We start from the raw sequence: 19,203 nt of genomic DNA, 5'->3' as shown, positions 1-19,203 counted from the left end.
GAAGTACTCAAGCAAAAAAAAAAAAAGAAGCCGAGCCATGTAAAGAAAAAGGCAAACAAATCCAAAATAAACAACATGTGAGAGGAAAAAAAAATGCTTACGAAGCGGAAATTAAGACCCTCTCCCATACAGTTGGTGGAAAAGCAAGCCCCCAAAAAGCAAAGCTGCCAAAAGTTCGCAAACAAACACATGTCTCGGCTTTGTCTCTCTGTTTTCCTCTGCTCTCTCTCTCTCTCTCTTGGTGTGTAAACAAGCCCAAACATATCACATTTTAATCCGATGTAGTGGAAAATTGCTCAAGTCGGTGGAATTGTTGTTTTGGCAAAGTGAAAGTTTCCTTTTTCTCAGGACAGGCAAATTGATTATACTCAATTTTTCCAACACATTCAAAATGGGGGCGGCTTAGCATCGAAAGCGACACGTAATATGTTTTACGTAATTAAAAAGTTCAATGTTTTATCCTCAGGTTGTTTCCTTGCTTCATTGCTTATATGTACGTATCTTAATCCTTATAAATTTCCTTAGGTGTTAAATGTAATAGTCACGCCAAGTCATGCTGATACGTGACCATATCTACCCGTCGCTTTAGTTAATTTATGAAGAACCTGCGCGAAATGTGAAAATATGTTTGTGACCAGGTTGACAATGACTTGGCGACTCGAGAAAATTGCTTATTTGTCTTCCTTCGAGGCATAAACTTAAAATTAGTGTAAATTGTCTCTCCAAGGTGGTGCCTATAAATATGCAAAGATTTTTTCATTCTCCTGCTTGCTGTTGGGTGGCAGGCACGCTGGCTGGGCCATTTCATTAATGAAGAAACAGGTCGTTGTCGTGAGCTAATCAGTTTACGGTACTTTCGTTTTGTAGTTCAAGTTGTTACACAAAATAGAAATAGTTTTACTTGATTATGCTGTGTCCTAATAAAGTGGTTTCTTTCTCAACATCTTGTTTAGACTAAATTAAATTGCTTTACTTTTCAAAAAGTTATCTCACTAGAACATTTATTAATTCATTAATTTTCGTATTTTTAAAATGTAAATATAAATATAAAATATAATTTCTATATTTATCGTATAAGTTAATAAGTCCTAAAAATTCCAAAAATTTATATAAAAAAAGCCGTACCGAAATTCTGAACGCTGTTTTAAGTTTGACCGTAAAAAACTCAACTTAAAACTTAGTTACAATTTATTCTATGTTATTTTTACTATAAATAAGTAACATTTTCATGCCAATAGTACCTACTTTTGGAAAATTTGATAAAACGAAATCGAAACGAAGGACAAAATTTATGCACTTTTTTATTATTATCATTAAATCAGCAGAACTAATTTGAAAAATTAAAAAAAATTTTAAAATGTGTATCAGACTTTATTGTAGAAGTTATCCAACTTTAGTTCATTCGTTTCAAATTTAAGTCAATTTGTACGCTTTATTTTGTTGCTATTTGCTGTAGGGTATGAATACCTTTCTATAATTATCATCAGTTATGAGTAAATGCCGTCTTGCTGGTTTAAAGAGCATGCAATTATTTGTTAAAGTCATCATTCCGTTTAAACACTTTTTAATAGAAAATCCCCACTTTAGTAAGAAATCGAGATTTTGTCTAGCTGCTGCTATTTTTATTTAATGGCTGTGCATCTCACACTTTTTCGTCCAATAACTCTTGCCATAATCTTACTCTCTCAGTTGGAAATTCAGTACTTACTTTCACTTCAAATCCATTTGGATTTGTATCACTCTTGACAAATTCATGGTAGTCACAAATGCCATCGCGTCTTGCATTTAAAATTGCTGTTGAGCAAAAACCAGTCGGAGGAACACCAGCGGCATATCTGAAAAAAAAAATTTGAATGTTAAAAACTCATTTCAGTTTCAAATACCAAAAAAACTCACCCGAATCTGGCAAAACTGACGATATATGATACAAAACTATCGATTACCTTGGCCTCTGTGGATTTCTTATCAAAGTCGGGAAATATAAGAGGAGTGCGGAACAAATATAACAAATCATCGCAATGAACAACTCCATATTTCCCGGTTACATTTGCTTGGGTATACAGTGAGGCATAACTAAATGGACCCTTATAATTAAATTTGTACATAAAATGAGGAAACCAGGTTCGTCCTCTCCTATCATTATGTTCTTTGATAGCTTTGTAGAGAGGATGTTTGAAACCTCTATCGGTGATCGACTAGTAAAAATGAAAACTTTATAGATGAGCAACATAAGTAGATCTCTTGACACTTACGTCCAAAAAACCAAATTCATTAGCGTGCCTTATATTCCAGATGCCTCTTAAGTACTCAGTTACGACTACTGATGTTTTATGCTCCTGTTGTTCTGCTGTGTACCTATCGGGCCACTCCATTAGCTTTAGAAGTAAGTATTCAGTTCGCTGATTGAACTGATTAAGTAATGTGCTATTTTCGATAATATTGACAACGCGGACGGCACCTTCTTCAGGGACGGTTCCAACAAGCCATGGCCGTCCTTGATAGTTTCTTTTCATCAACTCTTCTGGATGAGCTGGTATAATCGAATCTGGACTTTCATGCTCTACGACCGGACGGTAGTTGGTTAAGGGATCCACATCCCAATATTTCAGGCCATCACCGGCATTAATTAGTTTTAATACATCCACATTTCTTAGAGCCTCGGAAAGGTCGGCTGTACTCATATGCTTTGCATTTCGGATGTGACACAGTTCCGCGGTTTTTATAGCTTGTTCCAGAGGATTTTCGTTTATAGCAAAAGGAACATTGGCCGTGCCACTCATACTAATCACGTTATGAAAAAGATTTTCAGAGTTAGGATTTAATAAATGCAAATGGGTGGCCACGCCTCCAGCACTCTGACCAAATATGGTAACCTTAGTCTTATCGCCATCGAAAGCTTCTATGTGATTTTGGATCCACTTAAATACCAAATGTTGATCTTTAAGACCAAAATTACCAGGCATATTTGCATCTCCAGTAGAAAGAAAACCTAATAAAAAAAACCCAAGTTATTAATTAAAAACAGTCCAATTTTTGGGCGCATAACATACCTAAAGCCCCCAATCGATAGGCCATTGTGACCAAGATTACCTCCCCTGTGTCCATAATATACTCCGGTCCAGTTATTAAAGGACTAGCTGACCCACTAAAAAAACCTCCGCCGTGTATGTAGACCATTACGGGTAACGCACCTGACCGAAGCTGCGATGAGAGAAACACATTCATTTCTGCTGAAATGTTCAGATAACTTGAGGACTTACCACTGGCCTGTAAATATTTAGGTAAAGGCAATCCTCTTCTCCATATACTATTGGAGTAGGTAAAAGATAATTCTTTTGTATGCAATCTGGTTTTGCCATTGTAGCATCAATAATATCATCCCATTTGGGCTTCCATACGGGGCTCTAAAATGAAATTATAATAATTTTCAAGCAAATTATTATCCCTTAGTATATTTGTGAGAGTAAATTGCTTACCCTGAATCTTCGTTGACCTAAAGGTGGCTCGGCATAGGGAATTCCCAAGAATGCCTCAAATTTTTCCGTTTGATAGCCGTCCATATAACGACCCTTCATGCATCCGACATTCGGTACACAAAGAATTTTAAATTCTTGTGCTGAGATAAATCCTATGTAGAGACATAGGTAAACCAGTGGCAAATGTAATTTTAGCATGATTTAAGAAAATCCAATCCAAATATTAGCTTTTAGGTGGGACAACTTCAGGTAAGGTTGCAACCGCAACTATGTTTTGTTGGTGAAGCGATTTCTCCTTTTATCCCCAAGATGCTATGGTGTTAGTTAAGCTATAAAATTGTCATTTGTCACAGCATTACGCAATAAATACTTACAAAATTATTGTAGGTACACAATGCATACATAACTCTTACCGAACTCAAGATAATTCTATAACTCGATACTTTAAACTATATCCAAAAAAAATATTGAGCATTTTACGATGAAAAATGTAGTAGAAGATCCTTAATGAGTCTGCCCTTAAAAAAAGTTATCCAACTGAAGTTCATTCGTTTCAAATTCAATTTATTTGCTATAAGGTACATATGTATATATACTTTTCTATTATTACAATTTACTTATTGGTTTTAAAAGCATGCAATTATTCGTTAATGTCGGCATTCTCTTTAAAGACTAATTCACTTATATAAACACTTTTTAATTGAAAATCCCCACTTTAGTATGAAATCGAGATATTGTTGCAATTTGTTCAAGGTCTAGCCGCTGTTAATTATTAGCTTGTATGTTCAAGGTGGAATTTCTTAGATTATTTACTTAATAAATGTGCATCTCACACCTTTTCGTCTAATAAATCTCGCCTTAATTTAGCATACTGAGTTTGGAAATTAGTAGCTCATATGTTAGATGGATTTGCGCTTCAAGCATTAATTGAACTTGAACTTGATTTCCCCATCCGCAAGAAAATAGGATATAAGTGAAAAACTTATTTCTATTTATAAAAACTCACACAAATCTGCCAGACATCTGTCGTTAATCAATTAGTGAACAACACTTCGTATAATAAAACAACATAAAATAAATCATTTGACACTGACATCCGAAAAACCCCTTTTATTGCTCTTCCCTATATTCCAGACAACTCTAAAGTGTTCTTGCTTTTTTTTGTTAAAGCGATTTTGACTTTTATTGCCAAAATTCTAAGCTATTAGTTAAGCCATAAAATTTGCCATTCGACAAAAAATTATGGAATATCTTTTTGCAAAATGATTTTTGGTGGTAATACAGGCTACAAATCGAATCCAACTCCAAGCAACAGCACAAAAATAATTTCGAATACTATGTGAAAAAAACAGGGTATCCGTAAAAAAAATCATTTGAGGAATCTTTTGTTTGGAAACGTTATCTAACTTTTGCTATAAGTTTATTCGTACCAAATATAATTCCACTTATTCGATTTGTTATTTTTGTTTTACCCTGTTTACATTAACATGGATGAATCATTTTGTTTTCCCAATACAACTTTGAAGATTTAAAGGCCAAACGCGTAAAAAAAAACATACGAAAAATATTCCACCTTTTCATAATTACCAACATTTTCGTATAAGTAAGAACTTATTGGTTTAAACAGCATGCAATTATTTGTTAAAGTCGTCATTCACTTTAAAGACTTATTCACTATATAAACACGTTTCAATAGAAAATCCACAGTTTAGTAAGAGATTTTTGTTGCTATATCATTGAGGTTAATTTTTTAGATAATTTATTTAAAGTCTGTGCATCTCACACTTTTTCTTCCAATAACTCTTGCCATAATCTAACTTTATCAGTTGGAAAACGGTAATTTATTATGAGAGTAAATCCTTCGAAATAACTGTTCGTAAATTCATGGTAATCACAAATACCATCGTCTCTGTATGCTAAAATTTTTGCAGAGCATAAATTAATCCTAGGAGCATCAACTACATAACTGCAAGAACAAAGAATTATAGAAAAAAACCCATTTGCGATATTATAAAACTCACCCGAATCTGGCAAAATTGACGATATATGTTACAAATAGGTCGATTACCTTAGCCTCTGTGGATTTCTTATCAAAGTCGGGAAATAAAAGAGGACTTCGGAACAAATATAACAACTCATCGCCATGAACAACTCCATATTTTCCGGTTACATTTGATTGGGTATAGAGCGAGGCATAACTAAACGGACCCTTATAACTGAATTTGAACAAATACTGATAAAACCAGTTCCGTCCTTTGCTTGTATGATGATCTTTGACAGTTTTATAGAGAGGGTGTTTAAAACCTCTGTCGGAGATTGACTAGTGTAAAACAAAACTTTGTAATGAAACAATATAAATGAATTTTTTGCTACTTACGTCCACAATACCCTGTTTATTGGACTGCTTTATACCCCAATCATTTTTAAAGTATTCAGTTACGAGTACTCCAGTTTTTTGTTTTTTTTCTTCTTCTGTAAAACTTTCTGGCCACTCCATTAATTCTTCAAATAGACATGCAAAATCCGAATTAAACTGATTAAGTAGTGTGACATTTTCGATAAGATTGACAGCACGGACGGCTCCTTCATCGGGGACGAACCCCAGAAGCCAAGGCCGGCGTTGATAGTGTATGCTTTTCATTAACTTGTCTATTGTATCTGGTATGATAGAATCTGGGCCAGGAGGTTCCACGACCGGTCGGAAGATAGTTAAGGGATCCACGTCCCAACATTTGAAGCTATCACCTGCATTTACTATTTGTGATGCATCAACTTCACGAAGGGACGAGGCAAGATCGGCTGTATTTATATACTTTGCATTCGGGACTCCACACAGTTCCCCCATTCTTCGAGCTTGTTTCAGAGGCTCTTTGGTAATAGCAAAAGGAACATTGGCCGTGCCGCTCATGCTAATGACTCTTTGGAAAAGATTTGCAGAGTTTGGATTTAATAAATGCATATGTGTGGCAACGGCCCCAGCGTTATGACCAAAGATGGTAACCTTTGTCCTATCGCCATCGAAAGATTCTATATTATTTCGGATCCATTTCAATACCATATGCTGATCTTTGAGACCAAAGTTACCAGGCATATTCCAATCTCCAGTAGAAAGAAAACCTAAGATGGAATTCAAATTTGTCAACTTAAAAATGTACAATTTTATGTGGCATAACATACCTAAAGGCCCCAATCTATAGGCCATTGTGACCAAGATTACCTCCCCTGTGTCCATAATATACTCTGGTCCAATGATTGAAGGACTAGCTGACCCGCTAAAAAAACCTCCTCCGTGAATGTATAACATTACAGGTAAAAGACCTGCTCGAAGCTGTAAAATGGAGGCAATGGTTGGAAACACATTTATTTACTGTCAAAATATTTAGAAATCTTGTGGACTCACCACTGGTCTGTAAATATTTAAGTAAAGGCAATCTTCTTCTCCATACACTATTGCATTAGGTAAAAAGTAGTCCTTTTGTATACAATCCGGTTTGGGCTTGGTAGCATCAAGAACGTGATGCCATCTGGGCTTCCATACGGGGTTCTAAAATGAAAGCATAAAATTGAAGCATTTAATCAATTTCGAAGTTGCGATTTTAACTTTAGTAATTGTTGAAGACTTAAGCTAAAAGATATAAATGTGTATTGTGCGATTTCAAGCAAGAAAATTCCTTAATACTCACCCTGAATCTTAGATGCCCCAAGGGTGGCTCGGCATAAGGTATGCCCATGTAAGCTTCAAATTCTGACGTTTGAAAACCATTCATGTAACGGCCCTTCATGCAACCGACCCTCGGACAAATAGTCATGAAGTCATAATCGTTTTCAGCTGAGATAAAACCGAGGTAGAGATAGAGGTAAACCAGTGGCAAATGTGATTTTAACATGATTTAGGAAAAAATTTAATCCAAATTAGAGCCTTTAGGTGGGGCAACTTTAGGTATTGTTGCACCCGGAACTATGTTTTGTTGGTGAAGCGATTTCGCCTTATATCCCCAAGATGCTAAATTAAACCATACAAATTACCATTTGCCACATAATTACACAATAAATCAGTGGTCGGCGCGGTCCATTCCCCGGACTAAATGCTCGTGTAGGTTCGGCAACGGCAAAAAAAAAAAGTCAACATGTCAAAAGTACATTTAAACCAGGGGGCCGGGGGTAACTTTGATCGCGTAAAAGTTTGTATACCCTTGCAAGTTTTTTGTGTAAAAGGTCTAATGGTTGCGAAAGAACGGTTAAGGAAATAACGAAGATATTGAACAAAGTCACTGTTCACCACTGATTGTTCCCATGGGAGCTACACGATATAGTCGCCCGATCTTAATTAAATGTGACACAGTCATTAATAGTTATGCTAAACTGAGAAATATAAATTTTTATGACATTTGCTTCAAAAGTAACGAAGTTATTGACAAAAGTCACTGTTTTCGACCGATCGGTCCTATGGGACCTATACGATATAGTCACCCGATCTTGATCAAATTTGGCACAGTCGGTTGTTAGTATAATAAATTCATAAATATTTAATTTCACGATAATAGCTCAGGAAACAACGAAGTTATTGAGAAAAGTCACTGTTCGTGACTTTGACGTTTGTATGGTATATACAGGCAGTATATACAAGCCTACGTGCAAAATTTCAGCTCTTTCGGTCTAGTAGGAGATCGCGTCGATCGAGACGGACGGACGGACGGACATGGGTATTTGAACTCGTCTCGTCGTGCTGATCAAGAATATATATACTTTATATGGTTGGAGATGCTTCTTTTAATGCTGGTTATAATGCATTAAATAATAACTTTACATTACCTTAGGTATCAAGGTATCAATAAATTTTTTAGCTAAACAGTTTTTTTTAGAGTAATGCACGAAAACGTTTCGTACTTCGTGTGTTTTGCCACACACACCCTTGTAATGCAAAGCCTCATATTTGATTGTACATGTGCCTACCCCTGCAATAAATACATATTTGAAAACCTAGAATTTTGTGTCCAAAACGCTTATATAAGTTCTAAAATTCTAGGAAACATTAAAAAAATCGAAGACTCGAGTCGAAATGATAGTACTTATATAATTTGTATGATGAAAATCCTAAAGAACCCCTTAAAGGCGGTACTTTCAATAGGCAGAGTTATTCAACTTTTGGCCATTCGTATCAAATTTGATTAATGTATTCGGTGTATTTTGTTTTTTTTGTTTACGCTAATTTCAAGCTTATCCCCAAGATGATAGTTACTTAAGCCATAAAATTTGCAATTCGTCACAGAATTGTGCAATAACTTGTTTTGAAATTATTGTTGAAGTATAAATTTAGTTCAATGTAATTAAATTTTCTAGCATCAACTACGACTACAATTTTAGAAATTTAAAGGTCGAAAATGTGAAATATATAAATTTTATTGGTTTTAGCTTTCATGGCAACGTCTTTTATCATTATCATTATTGTTTTGTGAGAGAAAATTTAAAACGGGCGGACTGACCCTGAGTGTATGGTATAAGTGCAAAAAATATTCCACCTTTTCATAATTACCAACATTTCCGAATAAGTTAGAACTTATTGGTTTAAAGAGCATGCAATTATTTGTTAAAATCGTCATTCTTATTAAAGACCTATTCACTACATAAACACTTTTAAGTAGAAAATACCCAGTTTAGTAAGAAATCGAGATTTTGTTGCTATATCATTGAGGTTAATTTTTTTAATTATTTATTTAAAGTCTGTGGATCTCACATCTTTTCGTCCAATAACTCTTGCCATAATCTAACTTTTGCAGTTGGAAAACGGTAATTTACTTTCATATCAAATCCTTTAATATAACTGTTCATAAATTCATGGTAATCACAAATGCCATCGTCTCTTTGATCTAAAAGTTCTTTTGTGCAATAATAATTTGTCCGAGGAACATCAACTAAATATCTGCAAGAACAAAGAATTAAAGAAAAAAAAGCATTTGCGATTTTATAAAACTCACCCGAATCTTGCAAAATTGACGATATATGTTACAAATATGTCGATTACCTTAGCCTCTGTGGATTTCTTATCAAAGTCGGGAAATAAAAGAGGACTTCGGAACAAATATAGCAACTCATCGCCATGAACAACTCCATATTTTCCGGTTACATTTGCTTCGGTATAAAGCGAGGCATAACTAAACGGACCCTTATAACTGAATTTGAACAAATACTGATAAAACCAGTTCCCTCCTTTGATTGTATGATAATATTTGACAGTTTTATAGAGAGGGTGTTTAAAACCTCTGTCGGAGATTGACTAGTGTAAAACAAAACTTTATAATGAAACAATATAAATGAATTTTTTGCTACTTACGTCCATAATACCCTGTTTATTGGACTGCTTTATACCCCAATCATTTTTAAAATATTCAGTTACGAGTACTCCAGTTTTTTGTTTTTTTTCATCTTCTGTATACCTTTCTGGCCACTCCATTAATTCTTCAAATAGACATGCAAAATCCGAATTGAACTGATTAAGTAGTGTGACATTTTCGATAAGATTGACAGCACGGACGGCTCCTTCATCGGGGACGAACCCCAGAAGCCAAGGCCGGCGTTGATAGTATATGCTTTTCATTAACTTGTCTATTGTATCTGGTATGATAGAATCTGGGCCAGGAGGTTCCACGACCGGTCGGAAGATAGTTAAGGGATCCACGTCCCAGCATTTGAAGCTATCACCTGCATTTACAATTTGTGATGCATCAACTTCACGTAGGGACGAGGCAAGATCGGCTGTATTTATATACTTTGCATTCGGGACTCCACACAGTTCCCCCATTTTTCGAGCTTGTTTCAGAGGCTCTTTGGTAATAGCAAAAGGAACATTGGCCGTGCCGCTCATGCTAATGACTCTTTGGAAAAGATTTGCAGAGTTTGGATTTAATAAATGCATATGTGTGGCAACGGCCCCAGCACTGTGACCAAAGATGGTAACCTTTGTCCTATCGCCATCGAAAGATTCTATATTATTTCGGATCCATTTCAATACCATATGCTGATCTTTGAGACCAAAGTTACCAGGCATATTCCAATCTCCAGTAGAAAGAAAACCTAAGATGGAATTCAAATTTGTCAACTTAAAAATGTACAATTTTATGTGGCATAACATACCTAAAGGCCCCAATCTATAGGCCATTGTGACCAAGATTACCTGCCCTGTGTCCATAATATACTCTGGTCCAATGATTGAAGGACTAGCTGACCCGCTAAAAAAACCTCCTCCGTGTATGTAGACCATTACGGGTAAAAGACCTGCTCGAAGCTGTAAAATGGAGGCAATGGTTGGAAAGATATTCATATACTTTCCAAATTGTTTTGAAATCTTGTGGACTCACCACTGGTCTGTAAATATTTAGGTAAAGGCAATCCTCTTCTCCATATACTATTGGATTCGGTAAGAGGTAATTCTTTTGTAAACAGTCCGGTTTGGGCTTGGTAGCATCAAGAACGTGACGCCATCTGGGCTTCCATACGGGGTTCTAAAATGAAAGCATAAAATTGAAGCATTTAATCAATTTCGAAGCTGCAATTTTAACTTTAGTAATTGTTGAAGACTTAAGCTAAAAGATATAAATGTGTATAAGGATTGTGCGATTTCAAGCAAGAAAATTCCTTAATACTCACCTTGAATCTTAGATGCCCCAAGGGTGGCTGGGCATAAGGTATGCCCATGTATGCTTCAAATTCTGACGTTTGAAAGCCATTCATATAACGGCCCTTCATGCAACCGACCCTCGGACAAATAGTCATGAAGTCATAATCTCTTTCAGCTGAGATAAAACCGAGGTAGAGACAGAGGTAAACCAGTGGCAAATGTGATTTTAACATGATTTAGGAAAAAATTTAATCCAAATTAGGGCCTTTAGGTGGGGCAACTTTAGGTATTGTTGCACCCGGAACTATGTTTTGTTGGTGAAGCGATTTCGCCTTATATCCCCAAGATGCTAAATTAAACCATACAAATTACCATTTGCCACATAATTACACAATAAATACATATTTGTAAACCTTCAATTTAAGGTTGAAATTGTTATATAAGTTTATAAATCTTAGCAAACTTAAAATAATTCCAAGCCTTGATTCGCAATGATAGTACTTATATAATTTCGAATATTTCATGATGAAAATCCTAAAGAACCCCTTAAAGGCGGTACTTTCTATAGGCAGAGTTATTCAACTTTAGGCCATTCGTATCAAATTTGATTAATGTATTCGGTGTATTTTGTTTTGTTTTTGTTTCCGCTAATTTCAAGCTTTTCCCCAAGATGATAGTTAGTTAAGCCATAAAATTTGCAATTCGTCACAGAATTGTGCAATAAGTTGTTATGAAATTATTGTTGAAGTATACATTTAATTTAATGTATTGACTATTGTTGCTTACTATTCTTTACGCTACTTACATTTGGATGCTTTACTTGTTTTGATTTTATACCATACACCCCTAGGTTGAAATGATATATTAAACTTGCCAAAATGTATAAAACAGGCAGAAAGAAGCTTTTGCCTTTTTAAACTATAAAAAGAAAGATATAAAAAGAAAGATAAGATAAAAGAAAGATAAAAAAGATAAAATATAAACTATATATATTCTTGATCAGCATTTACAACTTAGGCGACGTTTGACGTTTTTGTCACATCTAAGACTAATGCAACTAAAGCCACACCCACTTCTACCCCATTTGATTACCACCCACAATTTCAATAAAAATCGGCAAAATTTATAATATTCGTTCAACCTTGAGCATGGTATACCGAAGTCGGCGAGGCGACTTACTTAATTTTTGTTTTCGAATATAAAAATGTGTTAAGGCCATTCACTACAGTTGGTATAGCGCAGCAATTAAATTTCTAGCATCGACTACGACTACAATTTTAAAAATTTAAAGGTCGAAAATGTGAAATATATCTCATATATATCAATTTTATTGGCTCTTGCTCTCATGGCAACGTCCTTTATCAAATATCGATATTCATAAAATGTATTATTGTTTTGGGAGAGAGAAATTAAAACGTGCGGACTATTGTATAAATGTAAAAAATATTCCACCATCTTTTGATAACTACCACCATTAACAAATAAGTCAAAACTTATTGATTTAAAGAGCATGCAATTATTTGTTAAGTTCGGTGTTTTGTGCCTTATGTAAACACTTTTTAATAGAAAATGCCATTTTTAGTATGAAATCGAGATTTAGCTGCAATTACTTTTGGAACTTCCGGGCCTAGTGTTTACTAAGTAGTAGATTATTTATTATTTTTCTCGTCCAATAATTCTTGCCATAATCTAACATACTCAGTTGGAAAGTTAGAATTTACTCGTATTTCATATCCAAATGGATTTGAAGCATTGTTCACAAATTCATGATAATCACAAATGCCATGGGGTCTTGCAGCTAGGACTTGATATCCGCATGCACCGACAGGTGGAGCATCGATGGTAAATCTGCCAAAATAAAGGAAATTAAGAAAAAGAACTTTTTTGCATTTGCAATATTATGAAAACTCACCCATATCTGGCGAAATTGACGATATAATTTACAAATCTGTCGATTACCTTAGCCTCTGTGGATTTCTTATCAAAATCGGGAAATAAAAGAGGAGTGCGGAACAAATATAACAAGTCATCGCAATGAACAACTCCATATTTCCCGGTTACATTCGCTTGGGTAAAAAGTGAGGCATAACTAATAGGACCCTTATAATTGAAACTGTACATGAAATGAGAATACCAGCTTAGTTGTCCTCTATACTGATAATGTTGTTGAAGAGCTTTATAGAGAGGATGCCTGAAACCTCTGTCGGAGATCGACTAAAAAAAAACGATATTCAATTGAAGAAATATTAAAGATCCTTTTACACTTACGTCCAAAAGGCCCTGCTTGTTGGTCTTTCTTAAACTCCAAACGCCTCTAAAGTATTCAGTTACGACTACAGCTGTTTTATGCCCCTTTTGTCCTTGTGAATACCTATTGGGCCACTCCATTAATTCCCGAAGTAAATAATCAAAATAAGTATTGAACGAATCTAGTAATCTAGAATTTTCCAAAATATTGATAGCTCGGACGGCTCCTTCTTCAGGGACGGTTCCAATAAGCCAAGGCCGTCGTTGATAGTTTCTTTTCATCAACACTTCTGGATCAGCTGTTATGATCGAATCTGGTCCTGCGCGCTCTACGACCGGACGGTAGTTGGTTAAGGGATCCACATCCCAATATTTCAGGCCATCACCGGCATTAATTAGCTTTAATACGTCCACTTCTCTTAGGGCCTTGGTAAGCTCGGCTGTACTTAATTTCTTCGCATTCGGGATTTCACACAGTTCCGCAGTTTTTCTAGCTTGTTCCAGAGGATTTTGAGTAATAGCAAAAGGAACATTGGCAGTGCCACTCATACTAATCACGTTATGGAAGAGATTCTCGGAATTTGGATTCAACATATGCAAATGGGTGGCAACGGCCCCAGCACTCTGACCAAATATAGTAACCTTTCTCTTGTCACCATCGAAAGCCTCTATATGATTTTGGATCCACTTAAATACCAAATGTTGATCTTTAAGACCAAAATTACCAGGCATATTCGCATCTCCAGTAGAAAGAAAACCTTAGAAAGTAAACCCGATTTGTTAATTAATAAAATTAAATTTTAGTGCACATGGCATACCTAAAGCCCCCAATCTATAGGCCATTGTGACCAAGATTACCTCCCCTGTGTCCATAATATACTCCGGTCCAGTTATTATAGGTGAAGCTGAGCCGCTGAAGAAACCTCCGCCGTGGATGTAGACCATTACGGGTAAAAGACCTGCTCGAAGCTGTAAAATGGAGACAATGGTTGGAAAGACATTCATATACTTTCCAAATTTTTTTGAAATCTTGTGGACTCACCACTGGTCTGTAAATATTTAAGTAAAGGCAATCCTCTTCTCCATATACTATTGGAGTAGGTAAAAGATAATTCTTTTGTATGCAATCTGGTTTCGCCAATGAAGCGTCAATAATGTGATCCCATTTGGGCTTCCATACGGGGCTCTAAAATGAAATTATAATAATTTTCAAGCAAATTATTATCCCTTAGTATATTTGTGAGAGTAAATTGCTTACCCTGAATCTTCGTTGCCCTAAAGGTGGTTCGGCATAGGGAATTCCCAAGAATGCCTCAAATTTGTCCGATTGATAGCCGTTCATGTAACGACCCTTCATGCATCCGACATTCGCTGGACAAATAGTTATATACTGTTGCGCTGAGATAAAACCGAGGTAGAGACATAGATAAACAAGTGGTAAATGTAGTTTTAACATGATTTTAGATAGTTCAATCCAAATAATAGCTTTTTTGTGGGACAATTTTAGGTATTGTTGCAACCGCAACTATGTTTTGTTGGTGAAGCGATTTCTCCTTTTATCCCTAAGATGCTAAGCTGTTAGATAAGCCGTAAAATTTTGCATTCGACATATAATTAGAGAATATGCATTTATAAAATGATTGTTTAATATATTACAGGCTTATATAATCTACAAATCTAATTAGATTATAAAAACAAATATTTTGAATAGAGTCATTAACAGCTTCATTAAACTGGGACGATCTTGTAAAAATCAAGAAAAGTTTTCGACCGATTTTTCCGATTCTCCGATTTTGGCTGGACTGACAAATATTAATTTTTATGACAATGTCAACTGCGATTAGAGAATATCTTCAAGTTTAACTTTTATAATCTTCCCGAATTCAAATTTTCTAATTTTGGTTATAATACGGGCGGCAATTTGAGTACATCTATTATAATTTAAGGCGTTTAATAAATTTTATGAGAGGACCTCTACTTTGCTTTTTCTTCTCTAACACTGTTTTTATACCATGCACCCATAGAGTCAAATGGTATATCAAGGTCGCCAAAATGTATATAATAGACAGAAGGGAGCTTTTATCTGGCGATACCAAATTGGGTATGTTGGCTCGTGTAATATGTAAGGAGATGAGGTTTAGAGTAAGCGAGATATAATATGTTTGCTAAAGAGCATGGAAAAATAATTTATTACACATTTATTTGGTCTTATAAGAAAAGAAACACTTGTTTGTCTTGGTATATGGTATACCGAAGTCGGCGAAACAACTTATTTACTTCATTTTTTCTACACTTCCTTAGTTTTTAATAACATTCGTCGTTGTCGTCTTTGCCAGTTGTCCGCCTGGGGCTAGGGCTGTCTTTCTCTTTTTTTTTCAGTCTCTTTTTCTGGTTTTTAATTCTTCTTCCACTTCCATTGGATGTCCTTCTGAGAGTTGCAAATATGGGTATTTATGTGCCATCCTGCTTCTGGCTTGTTTCTGTCTGCTGCTGCTCCCCAAAGTATGCAACAATCTTTTATATGAGTTTATTATGTATGCTTTTGCTTAAAACATACAATTTCCTCAAGCGATTTCCGTTTGCACTGATGAGTCTTATTAAATTGAGGGTTGGCAATGGAGGGGGTGGCAATGATAAAGGGGGAAGGAGGACTATCCCTGCTTTGCGTTGCTCGTTAACTAACAAAAATATGAGGACTTTTCGCAAATTGCTCTTTAATTGAATTGCACATAGATTTTGTTCAAGACTCTCTTTTCGTTTTTTTGTTTTTCATTGTATCTTTTTGGTTTAAGGGGGGTCTTAATGGTAAATAGGTAGCGGACGTATCCGCACAAATTTTTCGACGTGCCAAAACTTTGGTTGACGCCTCTCCGCTTGGGACTTTTCTTCGTTTTTGACAACTTGCCACATAACTCAAAACTCTTTAGAAGTGTTTGAAACTGTCATACACATGTACATATAGTATATTTTTTTTTGTTCATTCTCTGTTTCATGTTCTCCTTTTACATCCTATCAAAACAAAACCAACAACAAAGACAACGACAGATACTTTGCCACTTTATTATACTCTATGAATTAAAGAAGGGTATCCATTGGTATCTGAAACTTCTTAATCAATTTAAAATTGGTTTCTACTATCTTCTTTATAGAATATACATATATTCTCGCTCCTCTAACAGGAATTGTTGATGTGATCATAATGAAGAATTTCAAAGTCTTGGATCTACTTGAGTAGTAATCTAAAAGACTCATGATTTTAAGAGTATTAAAAGTTCGATCTGATTGTTTCATATGTTTTGGTTGTCCAGCATTAACAGGTTGTTTAAAGTAGATGATCAAAGCAATGTACAAATAAAGAATGAACAAAAGGGCCCACACTTTTACTTCCTTATGTAAGGCAAGCGGACCAAATAGAAAGCATTTCTAAACCAACTCTTGGGGGGACAAAGAGTTCTGGATGGGAATGGCTGGAAATGAGATTGAGTGCAAATAAAATGATGTCATGAAGTGGCAGCAGTTAGAGTTTTTTTCCCGAGGACGACTGCGGATTGCGGGGAAGGGGTGTAAGCTAAAAGCGCCGCAATGCATGCTCCACTTTATTTCAGCTATCAACTCGTAAAGTTTGCGGCTTGATGGCCAAAAGGGAGCTACAGTTGAAGGTGGTAGCACAGTGAATAGAAGATGAAGGCTGAGAAGTGGGCGAAGCAAGAAAAGCAAAAGGCAGTGATTTTTCTGCACGAACTGCCAGAGACCGCAGCAATCATGCGGCTTTCAGAAACTTTAGGGCACATAGCAATTACAACAACAGCAACAACAGAAGCATAAGAAAAAAAAGAAAAAAAAAAGGAAACCAAAGTAGAGGGTGGAGCTCTACAAACTCAATGCACAAATCTTGACAAGTATTTTGTCAACTTTGCCCAGTAACCAGGACTGCCAAAGAAGAAAGGAGGAAGACAAAACCAAGTGAATGGGAGAAAAGTGTTGAACTTTAAGTGTTGCTTTCCCTCACTTTGTTTTTAGTTGTTAGAAACCGAGAGTCCTTACAGAGCATTGGCCTTGTAGCACCGAACTAATTAGCTTGATTCTAGCCATACTCGGACTAGGCAATTCAATTTTGGAATTAACATTTTAATTGCAAAAAAAAAAAAAAAAACATGAAAGAAGTTAGCCGGTAATGTAGTAGTAACTTGGCGACTCTACCTTGCTGGTGCTCATTTTATGCCATTTAATTTTATCATGCGCCAACAATTATGCAACTTGTTGGCCTTCTCAACAGACGACCCAGTTGTCTGGCCATTTTCAATTTGCTTGGCAATAAAACTTTTTCCATTTCGGTTGAGCCTATAATTTCCTCTCTTTTACTTTTTCCTGCTGTCCGCTCCTTTTTTCGCTTTAATTTGTTTGGTCATTGTTTTGTAGCATAGTTTTTTGTAGCAGCTCGGTAGGAATTTCGACTTTAATTTGGTTAATGTGAAAAGTAAAGTATATTTTTAGGGGCCTTTGTCATTAACCATTTAGATTTGTTGTTTTTTATAAATATTACATTTTATTCCTTATGATTAATAAATTACTGTTTATGTTTGTCAAAACTTGGTCTAAAAAGTTTGATGGATAAGTGAGGGAACTTTTCATATAAACAACTTAAATACTAAGAATATTGGTGCATGTGTATTATACGCTGAATAATTTAAGTAAAAATAAGGCTTTGGAAGTTTATTTTCATTACAAACCTGCAACAGGTTATTAGGAAACTTCTCTAAAGAGCTCTCACAATTTGTTGGTTGGATTTTCAACTTAAACCTCTAATGAAAAGCTATGCCAGTTAGTTTTTAAAATTGTCAGGCAAAACAAAAATTTTAAGCACTTACTAAAGTACTTTTAAGTTTTTCAACAATTTTTAAAAGTAGATGTACATAGTTTTTCAATTATATAACATTTGGTTTGTTCATTTTGCTTTCCACTTGAACTATGTATTTTCTTTGTCTACAAATGTATACACATTCACATGTGCCATTGCTTCTGTTTTCACATTTTAAGGGGGTAATCAAATGTAAAACTCCATTGGACACTTCGATGCTTCATGCCCCATTCCAAGTTATCAGAACACAAGAACACATTTATCATCCTACATAATGCATACAATATATACACACGTATGGATATGTATTTTTGTGTTGCATTTTTCATATCTAACATTTGATTTGATACATTTTTAGTGTAGAAAATGTATTTTTTCTCAAAGATATTTCATTTATTTGTGGTTTGGAATATTCCTGCTATTGGACAATTTTTTAATCAATAAATAAATACTAAAAGTTTAGGTAGTCCAACAGATGAAAATTTTGAAAAGTTGGTTTGTGGTTTCCCACCCTTTTTATCATGTTGGCAGTATTTTTTGTCTCCTAAATTGAATGGCAATCTTTCAGCCATGATGAAACCGCTAAATAAAATATTGAATACTTTCCAAAATGTATTTAATTTCAATATTTATAATATATAAGTCATTTTTGGGAACCATTACAATACCAATCCATTTTAAATAATAACCATTCAGCAGTCTACTTTTTGCATTTAAATCATAATTTCATCTGTAATTAATTGTCTAAAAGTTTTCAATCAAAACCTTCCCATCGAATATTTGATTGAAAATCAGTTTTAGGTTAAACTATTCCCATCTGCCAGGTTACCCGAAAAATTGTTAGCAATTATAAATTTATAACTGACAAAACTAACAAGCAAATTCGGCACATTGATTCACATGGAAATATTTTTAATCTTTTTATTTGTGGCCTTGTTGGAAATTTTTTGTTGTTGCTTGCAATTCGTGTTGTTGTGCCAAAAAATGAAAAATTTCTCCATTGCATG

The 19,203-nt window shown here is 35.1% G+C and overlaps 5 protein-coding genes and 1 long non-coding RNA gene across 6 annotated transcripts in view; 2 read left to right on the top strand and 4 right to left on the bottom strand.

Moving 5' to 3' along the window:
- Positions 1-19,203, top strand: part of LOC6642508 (protein sickie) — a 215,571-nt gene that overhangs the window by 14,540 nt on the left and 181,828 nt on the right. The gene's annotated exons all lie outside the window — the stretch shown is intronic.
- On the bottom strand, positions 1,601-3,752 carry LOC6642292 (juvenile hormone esterase). Its single transcript, XM_002064934.4, has 6 exons — positions 3,477-3,752; positions 3,261-3,404; positions 3,051-3,201; positions 2,253-2,989; positions 1,897-2,195; positions 1,601-1,835 (listed from the first exon to the last, which is right to left on the bottom strand). Exons 1-6 carry the CDS (start codon positions 3,672-3,674, stop codon positions 1,643-1,645), a joined length of 1,722 nt encoding a protein of 573 aa, XP_002064970.2. The 5' UTR covers positions 3,675-3,752; the 3' UTR covers positions 1,601-1,642.
- LOC26529934 (juvenile hormone esterase) lies at positions 5,219-7,444 on the bottom strand. The gene is made up of 6 exons (XM_023175884.2): positions 7,160-7,444; positions 6,877-7,020; positions 6,654-6,804; positions 5,854-6,593; positions 5,498-5,796; positions 5,219-5,442 (listed from the first exon to the last, which is right to left on the bottom strand). The coding sequence occupies exons 1-6, from the start codon at positions 7,361-7,363 to the stop codon at positions 5,256-5,258; spliced, it is 1,725 nt and encodes a 574-aa protein (XP_023031652.1). The 5' UTR covers positions 7,364-7,444; the 3' UTR covers positions 5,219-5,255.
- Positions 5,251-5,852, top strand: LOC124460207. The gene is made up of 2 exons (XR_006954142.1): positions 5,251-5,312; positions 5,408-5,852. It is a non-coding gene; the product is annotated as an uncharacterized LOC124460207 (long non-coding RNA).
- LOC26529390 (juvenile hormone esterase) lies at positions 9,164-11,402 on the bottom strand. The gene is made up of 6 exons (XM_015178451.3): positions 11,121-11,402; positions 10,832-10,975; positions 10,608-10,758; positions 9,808-10,547; positions 9,452-9,750; positions 9,164-9,396 (listed from the first exon to the last, which is right to left on the bottom strand). The coding sequence occupies exons 1-6, from the start codon at positions 11,322-11,324 to the stop codon at positions 9,207-9,209; spliced, it is 1,728 nt and encodes a 575-aa protein (XP_015033937.1). The 5' UTR covers positions 11,325-11,402; the 3' UTR covers positions 9,164-9,206.
- On the bottom strand, positions 12,398-14,871 carry LOC6642291 (juvenile hormone esterase). The gene is made up of 6 exons (XM_002064933.4): positions 14,597-14,871; positions 14,381-14,524; positions 14,157-14,307; positions 13,360-14,096; positions 13,004-13,305; positions 12,398-12,939 (listed from the first exon to the last, which is right to left on the bottom strand). Exons 1-6 carry the CDS (start codon positions 14,792-14,794, stop codon positions 12,741-12,743), a joined length of 1,731 nt encoding a protein of 576 aa, XP_002064969.2. The 5' UTR covers positions 14,795-14,871; the 3' UTR covers positions 12,398-12,740.

Source organism: Drosophila willistoni, assembly GCF_018902025.1.
Source record: "Drosophila willistoni isolate 14030-0811.24 chromosome 2R unlocalized genomic scaffold, UCI_dwil_1.1 Seg167, whole genome shotgun sequence".
NCBI classification, from domain to species: domain Eukaryota; kingdom Metazoa; phylum Arthropoda; class Insecta; order Diptera; family Drosophilidae; genus Drosophila; species Drosophila willistoni.
Note: the sequence above shows the minus strand (reverse complement) of the source record. Positions and strands in the feature narration are given on the sequence as shown.